At 41.2% G+C, this 11,107-nt stretch overlaps 1 protein-coding gene across 3 annotated transcripts in view; it reads right to left on the bottom strand.

The window, feature by feature from the left end:
• The window catches only part of CSNK2A2 (casein kinase 2 alpha 2), a 40,388-nt gene that overhangs the window by 5,783 nt on the left and 23,498 nt on the right, over window positions 1-11,107 (bottom strand). For 2 of the 3 annotated variants that reach the window (XM_003916964.4, XM_009196550.3), the window contains 7 exons: window positions 10,421-10,480; window positions 4,858-4,941; window positions 3,932-4,042; window positions 3,453-3,554; window positions 2,832-2,932; window positions 1,794-1,942; window positions 287-380 (listed from right to left, as the gene is read on the bottom strand). In XM_003916964.4, the coding sequence (XP_003917013.1) occupies window positions 304-380; window positions 1,794-1,942; window positions 2,832-2,932; window positions 3,453-3,554; window positions 3,932-4,042; window positions 4,858-4,941; window positions 10,421-10,480 (684 nt within the window). In that variant the 3' untranslated portion in view covers window positions 287-303. The remainder of the gene's footprint in view (window positions 1-286; window positions 381-1,793; window positions 1,943-2,831; window positions 2,933-3,452; window positions 3,555-3,931; window positions 4,043-4,857; window positions 4,942-10,420; window positions 10,481-11,107) is intronic. The other variant, XM_031658189.1, reaches the window with a different exon arrangement.

Raw genomic sequence — 11,107 nt, 5'->3', positions numbered from 1 at the left:
AACAAAGGTAAATGCACAACAACTCCGAGTCTCTATCTCCCATGCATTCCAAAGGCAGAGCTCCTTCAGATCCTGAACTAGGTGCATCCCCATGCTGCCACAGTGACAGCTCCCTGGAGACTAGCACTGGGGAGTTTCTTTCTTGCTTTTTGACAGACTTTTAGGTCTTTACTCTTCTTTGCATTTAGAAGGAATGATAAGAATTTCTTTTTATCACACTGTAGTTTTCCTTCAAGGTTTGTGTTTGGTTGGTTGGTTTTATTGGCAAGCATCAATGCCGCATTACCCGTCGCTTTCCAGTCTTCATCGTGCTGCCGTGAGACCACTGGAAAGCACAGCATTGTCTGCACAAGGCTGGGACTGCTCCTTCACCACAGGGTCTGCAAGAAAGCAGGAGGAAAGTCAGGCAATCGGGGTGGTGAATGCTGAGAGAAGCCCATGGCAAACCCACCCTTTCAACTGAGAGAGAGACAGACTGATGGGCAAGCCAGGGTCAGGGGGGCAACAGGGGAGACGGAAATCACGGAATTCCAGCCACATAAAAACCAAACACTGAGAAATGATCAGGGGAATCGTTATTGCAGTCAACTCTTATACTTTCTCAGAGCACAGACTCAACTGCTAAGAGGCATAGAAACCCTAATTTCCCACTGTTCAAAATTTCTACTATTTTTATTTTCTTTCAATACTAATATCATCTCTAATCCCTAATGTCTTCAAAGCATGTAGAATAATAAGCACTTCAAAGGAAAGGCGAGTAAAAAGAGCCATTAGAAGACCTATCCATTTTAAGCAACCGTAGTTTGAAATTTTTTAAATTGAAGTATGACATATATTCAGAAAAGCAGAAAGATCATTAATGACATGTCATAAACATCAGTATTCCTAATTTGATCTAACTCGGGTAAAACCATCTTTCTGTCCCAGACACTGGAGTGGGGACATCTGAGTTCCCTGGGGCTGAGGTCTAGAAGGCTGAAGGCTTTTCCATTTGTGGTCTCCCTTATGCATACGGGCCATAGGCTCAAGACCACAGCGACACATTCTTCAGGCAAGAATTTAGTTCATCTCCAGAGGAAATCAAAGGAGAGGGAAAGACAGCATATTGGTTAAGCCAGAGACAACGACTTTAAGTGTTGAATGTTTCCATCTTGATTCAGAAAGCGAACTGAGGTAAGTCTCTCAGCCGCCATGCCCCCCAGGAAGGAGACTGATAACAACAGGAAGTTTATTTGAAACACACATTATCAGTGGAAAGAACCATACACATGCAGAACAATAAGCAACCGCACAAAGTGAATGCGCACACACTTCCAAGTGAGCAGTTCAGTCAGGATTTCAGTGAGGTCTCTCCATACCTATTTACCTTTCCTCAAATTCCTTTCATCCATCCATCTGTTCATCTCCTTCTTTCAAAATATACAATGGTTATCTTACTACTTTTAACTAATTACTAGTTTTCTGAGGGGAGAAATAATCTTCAATTAGGTTTCCACACAAATATATATATGTTTGAAAACAAATTTTAGAAACTTGTGATCCATTAACTCAGGGTAACAGGGAGTAAACAGCCTGAATTCAAGGGAGATACATTCAGAGAATAAGCAAACACCTTTGGTGATCAAGAAACGGATCTACAAAGTTGTTTCAATCATCTACAATAAATGAGGTCAAATTCTGGAATAATCCAATCCAAATACCCTAGAATTCTCCTGACTGGTCTCAAAGATAAAGAGTGGAAGATTTGTTCTCTTGAACGAATGACTCCCTGAACACAGTGCCTGGAGACTCACAGAAGTATGGGTGCTCCATGGCCTCTTTGGCAGTCAGTCTCTGTTGATGGTCATATCGCAGAAGTTTGTCCAGAAGATCTAGGGCCTCAGGGCTGACAAGGTGTCTGTTCTCACTATGGATAAAGTTTTCCCAGCGTTTCCGTGAATGTCTGAGAAGAAAAATGAAACATCAGTAATCAGAGACTAAATTCAACAAGAATCCTTATCTACTAGGGCTAAAGCCAACAAAATCTTAGAATAATGTACTGATTACAAGCTTGTTAAATCTCTAACTGGTGCCTGCCTTACTGCCCCATAGTTACAGCATAGCATCCCGAAACACAATGGTGCTCTGTGATTAGATAAACACAACTAGGTAAAACTTCTATATCTGAATATCTGATTTAGAATATGTGGAACCTTTCTAGATTATTTTTTATGCGGTATGCTTTTAGTCAATTCTGGGTGGCATGCAGGACAGTGGGTAATTTTTATCGGTCAGCAGATATATTTCCCAGGGCTAGCCTCAGGAACAGCGAGGTTACACAAAATACCGTTTGAAAACTGTTAACAAACTGTTTACTTCTCAACATTATTGCACTGTACCTGAAAACTCAATGTACTTTAAAATTTGCTATTGTATAGAAAAACCATTACGGAGAACAAGAAGAAATTGTAAGTCTCTCCACCTTGAAGAGGTATGAAGTAAATAAAATAAAGTAAAATAAAATAAAATAAAATAAACTAAGTTTCTTATTGAAAGAATCATCGCTCTCCAAGTTTGGCCATTAAAAAGAAGCTTTTGCTGTACCAGAAAACTTTTTTCTGTAACGTTATGATTTTTGTTTTACCTTTTCTACTAATAGGTTATCTCTCAGAGAAGTAAAATGATTAAAAGACATAAAGCCCAAATATCTCAGTAAGTTAAAAGAAAATATGCATAGGAAAAAAGACGGCTATTTCCATTTTACTATAATTAGAACAGGAAAAGAAAGTGATTTTGGCTAACCTTTCCACTTCTGAAACGGGGTAAGGTAAAGCACTCTTTCTCTTACTTACTGTCCCAGGATATCGTTGAAGTGTGGATCTAGGTCTATGTGATACTTCTTCAGATACCCATACAGTTCTTCTGTACCCAGAACCTTGGCAATGCGAACAAGCTGAAACACAAAACAAACTGACCAAATCACTGAGCTCAGAACATACTGTGAGCCCATGAGGACGCTTTACCAAAGAATCAGAAGACTTCCACACCACTAACCCTCTAGGGACCAGGTACAAACCCGAGTCCAGGGCAGGCAGACAGACCCAAGGACAAGAAGTTCACATGAATGCAAATTTCCAAACTGCCTTTAAAATAACACAACTTATGATAATAATCTTCTACAGATGGACAAGTACAGGGCATCACAATCTAATGGCTAAAATCTAGTTTTATTAGACAAGGAGGTGCCTGACTTCTTCACATTCACTTTGGAAGGTTGGCACAGATAGCATTATCTGCCTCTACTTCTGCCGACCTGGCAAACACAAAATTCTGTGCAATCTTTATCTTGAAGAAAAGCTCATATGCAGACACTGAGTGACATTTAGTGGCTCAAGGATAGTATTCCTATCTACGGATGCTATTTTCTTGGCATTCACCCCCAAATAAGTAAGAACCAGATTGTGTTTGCTCACCTGGTCATAGTTGTCCTGTCCATGGAAGAAGGGTTCCCTTCGAAAGATCATGCTTGCTAACATACAGCCCAAACTCCACATGTCCAAGCTATAATCATACATCTAAGGCAATAAGGACAACCCATCAGCCAAGGGTAGTAGAAATCCATTTTTCTGATATAAATTTCTTTTTTAGATGAGATTGGGCATGTTCAGGGTGGTATGGCCGTAGATTATTTAAAAAAAATTTTTTTAACTTCCTGGCTCCTAGAAATGTTCTGATCTGAATTTCTAGTCTTCATTTAATCTTTACAGATATTTTAGATTTAAAAACTTCTCTGTCCCCCAAAAAACTAGCTAAGAAAAAACTAAAATTAGCATTTTAGGGTGAAATAATGGCTGGGTTTTGAGTGTATCCAAACTGACTAGATAAACAGCAAATCAGAAAAAGCCCTAAGCAAGTATAAATAGCCCAGAGTAGCTCTGCTAAACAAGTTTACCTGATAGTCCACGAGGAGCTCCGGTCCCTTGAAGTACCTTGAGGCTACACGAACATTGTACTCCTGAGCAGGATGATAGAATTCTGCGAGACCCCAATCTATCAGTCGCAGCTACAAACAGGACAGAAAAAACCATGTGAAAGGAGTGTTTCTAGGGGCCTATGCCTTAGAACAAGGCCACATCACATTAGGTAACAATCATTTGTCCACACAAAAAATGTGAGCAGGTGCACTGGCTTAAAGATGACATTTTCAGCAACTGTGCAAGAGGTCATTTTTAGAGTAGAGCACTTGAAATGCTTTTTGAAAAAATTTTAAATTATCCTGGTTCATTCCTCTCTCTAGATCAACAGAGCTCAACCTTTTTTTCTGCCTACATTCAGAAACTGTAGGCAGTTACATTTGGTAACACATTCTCCCATTATTCATAGCTTTTCATTATAAGCTCCAGGCGTCAGTGAAAGGGCTGGGGGGACACATCCCACTCCAGGACTGAAGCACTGCTCCATTGATTTATTCGTCTACTACTAGATGATCCATTTACTCACTGATTAGGGCCAACAGAGATGGATATCAAAAATAGGGGGGACCTAAGTGTTCTTTTAAGGCCAGGCAGATTGGTCTGCAGGTCATCAAGAAATGAAGCAGAAATCACCAGCTGTAATTTCTTTCTGAGGCCCTTCAGAAAACTATGACCAAAATAAAACAAGTGACTATAGTTAGCCACTATACTTAAACCGTCTACTTTCCTTGTGTACTACGCTTTACAAAGTAGAAATCGACAATGGAGACGGGAAAAATCACAGTAACAAAAGTTTGCCCAAAAACCCATCATGGGTCTACAGAAACCTTCGTGGCACTGGACAGCTTTCTGGTCTGCTCTAAGCCTTTTAATCAAGCTTGTTGCTGCCTGGCTGTAATGGTACCTTTTTCTGTTGGTGATCTATCATGACATTGTGAGGTTTCACATCCCTGTGCATGATTCCCTTGCTGTGGCAGTAATCCAGAGCCTATTAGGTAAGAAAGCACAGATAATAGTAAGCAACCCCACTACCATCCCCCAATGCAAGCACAGTCTTATTATTTGTGACACCTTGACTTGAATACAGTCCCCCAAGGGGCAGCTTGCTGCCTGTATTGAAAGATTAAAAAAAGTGTGCTTCAGAAGGCACCCCTTGCTCTCTCGGCATACTACAGCCAGTAGAGAGAGGGTATGAAGGGAATGGCAAGGGCTAGGAGGAAGATTTTTTTTTTTTTGAGATGGAGTCTCGCTCTGTTGTCCAGGCTGGAGTGCAGTGGCACAATCTCGCAATCAACACTTTGGGAGGCTGAGGCGGGTGGATCACTTGAGGTCAGGAGTGCGAGACTAGCCTGGGCAACACGGCTATATTAAAAATACAAAAGGTAGCTGGGTGTGGTGGTGCACGCCTGTAATCCAGCTACTTGAGTGGGCTGAGGCAGGAGAACTGCTTGAACCCGGGAGGTGGAGGCTGCAGTGAGCCAAGATGGTGCCACTGCACTCCAGCCTGGGCAAAAAAGGCAGGCAGTGGGGAGGGGGGTGGTGTGTGTGTGGGATGATAAACCAGACTCTGGAACCTCACTGGAGTCACCTCTCATAATGGTTCAAAGGACAGACCAGCATCTATGTGGACATGAAGAATGACATTCAAATACATCTTTCAATATGGCTTATTTTGTACACAAGGGTCCCACGTGGGTTTTCTGGATGACCAAGCATTAGTATTTTCCTTAATACAATCCCCGAGCCTTTAAGAATTATCATTACGAGGCCAGGTATGGTGTTCACGCCTGTAATCCCAGCACTTTTGGAGGCCGAGGCAAGCAGATCGCTTCAGGTCAGGAGTTCAAGACCAGCCTGGCCAACATGGCGAAACTCCGTCTCTACTAAAAATACAAAAAATTAGCCAGGCGAGGTGGTGGGCGCCTCTAGTCCCAACTACTTGTGGGGCTAAAGCACAAGAATTGCTTGAACCTGAGAGGCGGAGGTTGCAGTGAGCCAAGATGGCGCCATTGCACTCCAGCCTGGGAAACAGAGCTGATCTCAAAGAAAAAAAAAAAAAAAAAAAAAAAAAAAAGGAATGATCATTACATTATTACTCCAAGGGAGAAAACTGCTTTGTATAAGATGATTGATATGCAGATATTAGGTATATAATGGTTTTTCACAAATTTAAAGAGCTGTGCAACCATTACCACAATCCAGTTTTAGAACATCTCCACCCCTAAAATTTTTCTTGAGCTTGTCTGTAGTCAATCCCCTCTCCTAACTTCTCCCAATCCCTCCATGCCCTGCCCACAACCACTGACCTGCTATTTGCTGGTATAGATTTGCCTTTTCTGCACATTCATAAATGAAATCATACACGTATAGTGCTTCGTCTACCTTCTTTCACTCAGTATACTATTTCTGAGATTCATCCAAGTTGTTTTTCCTTGCTGAGTGGTATTCCACTACTACTGATGGACATTTGGGTTGTTTCCACTCATGCTTTAATTTCCCTTGGGTAGATTCCTAGGGGTGGAAGTGCTGGGTTGTATGCTAAGTTTGTGTTTAAACTTTTAAGAAACTGCCTAATTATCTTCCACAGTGGCTGCATCACTTTTACTCCCACCAGCAACCTGAGGGTTTAAGTTTCGCCACATTCTCATCAACACCTGTCATTGTTCAACTTGATTACAGCTTTTCTGGTGGGCATAAAGTGGTATCTCCATGTGGTTTTGATTTTTATTTCCATAATGAGTGATGAAGTGGAACATCTTTTTATGTGTCTATTGGCCATTCTAAATCTTCTTTGGAGAAATGGTGATTCAAATCTTTCAATCATTTATTAGATTGTTAAGCTCTATTTTTTTTAACATAAAAATTTGCTTCTAAATCTCCCTTGCCTAAAATAATAACTATCTTCATAAACTTCAAATTCAGGACCTTTGGCTAACCTTAACAAGCACCTGAATCCTACACAAGGTCAACGAAATACTCCTCAAGCAGAATCCCTGTCCTCTACCTACCAGTAGAGCCCCCACCAGTTGTAACAACCAAAAATGGTTCCAGATTTTGCCAAATGTCCCCTGGGGGACAAGCTTGACCTGGATGAGAAGCAATAAACTAGACTCTCAAGGACACTGGAGTGGACTTCTTCATGTTGGAGGAGTACACAAGCCAGAGAATGAGCCCTGGGATTAGCATTCCAGGAATAAGCTCCCCCGATCTGTGCTTTTCCCTGAACCAAGAGTATACAATATAGAATGCTTGTTATGGCCAGGCGCAGCGGCTCACACCTGTAATCCCGGCAGTTTGGGAGGCCAAGGCGGGCAGATCATGAGGTCAGGAGTTTTGAGACCAGCATGACCAATACGGTGAAACCCCATTTCTACTAAAAATACAAAAATTAGCCAAGTGTGGTGGTACGCGCCTGTAATCCCAACTACTCAGGAGGCTGAGGCGGGAGAATTGTTTGAACCTGGGAGGTGGAGGTTGCAGTGAGCCGACATCGTGCCACCGCACTCCAGCCTGGGCGACAGAGATTCTGTCTCAAAAAAATAAAAAAATAAAGATTGCTTGTTATTTGAAGATCAAGAACAGGCACTACTAAACTATGGGGATACATATAAGGATATAATCTTCAGAGGAGACACTGAACAGAAGAACACAAGAGAGCCCTGCAGGATGTTCACAATATCCTCTACCAGCCCTGCCCAATAGGACTTTCTGCAACGACGGAAATATTCTATTCCTGCATGCTATGATACAGTAGCCACTAGCTACATGAGGCCACCGAGCACCTGAAATGTGCCTAGTGTGATTAGGGAACTAAATTTTATTTTATTATTTTATTTTTTGGGACAGGGCCTTGCTCTGTCGCCCAGGCTAGAGTGCAGTGGCATGATCTCAGCTCACTGCAACCTCTGCCTCACAGGCTCAAGTGGATCATCCCACCTCCACCTGCTGAGTAGCTGGAACCATAGGCATGCACCTGGACCACACCTGGCTAATTTATACATATTCATATATATATATATGCGTGTGTGTGTGTGTATTTTTTTTTTTGGTAGATACAGGGCTTTGCCATGTTGCCCAGGCTGGTCTTGAACTTCTGAGCTCAAGCAATCCACCTGCCTTGGCCTCCTGAAGCGTTGGGATTTACAGGCGTGAGTCACTAAGTCTGGCCAGCAACTAAATTTTAAATTTTACTTAATTTACCTATGGGCAGTGGTTACTAACTATACTGGATATCATCGTCCTATGTAAATCTGGGTGACAGTTTTACATACACAAACATCCTAAAAACTTTACATTTAAGATTTATTTAATTCGCTTAAATTCTACTTCAATTTTTTTCCTCTGTTTTATAATAACTGTAGCAAGATTCCAAAGTGCCTTTGTGGCAGTGCTTTATGACACCAGGGGTCGTGGGCAGACCTCCCTGAATCTGAATCAGGAGATCTGGTTGAGTCACTGAGTCATCACACTGCAGCCCTCAGCCTCAGTTGTTTCTACATTTTCAAAGGAGTTAAATATTTAGTCTTCCCCACTCCTATTTTTTCTTTTCAGAGAAAATTTACCAAGTGTTGATTCTGCTATATTGCCTACTCTGTCCAAAGGAATAAACTAATTAAGACCACAATACCTGGCATGGGAAAAATACTCAATGAAAGCAAAGACTGAACAAATACAGTAAGGTAATTAATTCTTTTGCCAAGTTTCCTAGTCGGACTCCCTATGGAGTTACTGACATGCTTTGAAATTCTTTGGGGAATTATTTCAGTTTTAAAATCTGGTACAGTTTCTGACTATTAAGCATGAAAGACATTTTTCAAGTTTCATCTGGGATTCTATGTCTCATTAGCAAAAATAAGTATATGCCCTTACTGCCTAGCTGCTACTTCCAGAAAGCAGAAAGGACATCAGACATTGAGCGACACCCACATGTCCACTTGGGAAGACCTGCATTAGTTGGATGTCTTTATGGGACCTAAGGGCAAGCTGGCTTAAACAACTTTAGCTTTGGCTGATGGTTAAATAACACAAAATCTCAATACCACCTTACTTAAAAATAACCAACTGTGAGATCTGAATTGTAGCTCTCATGGGGTGAGAGTGCATAGGATTACTCGGGAAGCACCTCCAGGAAAGGAGCTAGCCTGACAGTTCACAGGATCCTGGCACTGCAAATTTTATCCACACCAGTGCTTCAATTTTAGTCTGGAGAAGACATGGAGAAAGGTGGGATAAATCAAGCTCGATCTTTTTTTGTCTTTCTGATCTTACTGACAAAAAGGAAGGCCCATTAGTCATAAGAGTGAACCTTAAACCCACCACCTCAGCTTTCTCTAAAAAAAAGTGGTTTGTACAAGTTCTTATAAAAACACATTCATTTCATAGAACTGTTCTTAAGATCTACAACTACCCTAAAACTTTTCGCAAGATTGCATATTAATACAAGCATTTCTGGAAGGAGTTCAGTTTTCTCTAGGTTCTTAGTGATCCATGACACAAAAATCTAGGACCCATGGGTGTATTCCAATTTACAAATTGAGCATTCCTTTAAGTGTTTATCTAGACAAACAAAATGATCATTCCTCCACCAACCAGTAATTCTTCAAATTTCATTGTGCTTGGGGTTAGTAAGTCTCTTAGACATTCTACCCATCACTTCTCCCTGCATTAACGAGCCAGGGCTACAGGGGTAGGAAGACTCATGCAAGTAGATGACGACACATGGCAAGGAAAGATGGCTGCAAATGCCTGCCACCCCTGTAGGCATGTCTCTCTACAATATGACTTCAGTGCTTTTCCCATCAAGAAGTGGAGTCGGTTTTTCCACCCTTTGAAGCTAGGCTTGGCCATGTGATTTGCTTTGGAGAATAGGGTATTAGCAAATATGACACAGGTAGAGGGTTGAAAAGTGCCTATACATTGAGGTTTCCCTCTCTCTGCCGCTAGAAACCCCAGGAGGACCACCATGGGAAGTAGCATGGACTTCACGGGCTGGAGGATGAGACCTCAGCTATCCCTGCAGCTCCAGCTGTGGTCCTAGATTGTGAATGAGGCCATCCTGGACCATCCTACCCCAGTCAAGTCAACTGAGACCTAAAGAATCACCTGGCTAACTCACAGAATTATAAGAAACAATAATCATTTTTTAAAAGTCATTAAGTTTGGGGTGATTTGTTATATTCACAGTAAGAATAAAGCAGCAAAGAGAAAACACATGGACCAAACAAGAGCTATGGGAGGTTCTAAGGTATAATGTTCCTGGTACCCCCTGACTGGCCACTTTTTTGTCAGTTCCACTGGAAAGTTTCTATGTGAAGATTCTTCGATGGAGGCCTCAGTATAAGTTTAAAAACTTCACTAAATCCTCTGGGTATCAAGAAACATTCTGCTTGAGTTCTCTTTGTTTTCTCAAAAACTTATCTTTTAATGAACAGGCCTGAAAAAATTAACAGTTTATGAATACCACTTACTTTAAGTAGTTCATACATATAAAACCGGATATCAAAGTCTGTCAGGATCTGGTAGAGTTGCTGAAACAGATTCCAGAAAACAGAAAGTTAATTTAGTCTCACTGCATCTTGTCATCCTAAGTGCAGGCCATTCTCTAAGCTTATTTGATATTTATGTGACTAAGGAATCCCATGACGTTTTTACTGCCTGATCTGAAATAAATGGGAAGACTAAAGATGAAGGTTTTATATTTTAATTACAAAAAAAGGAAGGAATTCCAAGGGAGAAAAACATTTAAGCCAACTCAGATCTTTCCTATTTAATGCTCTGTGATTTTGCCAATTACAATTATTAACCACAATTACACCATTGTGAAGTCTAAGTTGTCTGTCTTCACATTCTTACTGAACATCAAGAAAACTAACCCCACTCTAACACCACAGTATATTCTAGAGAAGTGGGTTCTGAGTGGATGGCAGAGCTCTGAAGAACTTCATGGGCTATTGTGGTAAAACAGTGGCGAGACAGGCTGTTCTCAAAAGAAATGAGGAAAAAGGAGGTGCTATAGCATTTGCAGATGGCAAGAGCTTACAAAAAAATCTATACCCTCTGCTCCCTGGAAACCAATTCCAGGCTGGAAAAAAAGAACATTTCACAGGCAACAACTGATGTTTTAGGAGTGAAAAAAGACAGGGGTATCAAAAACG

This window comes from Papio anubis, chromosome 18 (genome assembly GCF_008728515.1).
Source record: "Papio anubis isolate 15944 chromosome 18, Panubis1.0, whole genome shotgun sequence".
Lineage (NCBI taxonomy): Eukaryota > Metazoa > Chordata > Mammalia > Primates > Cercopithecidae > Papio > Papio anubis.
The sequence above is the reverse complement of the archived record's forward strand: the minus strand, read 5'-3'. Positions and strand labels throughout refer to the sequence as shown.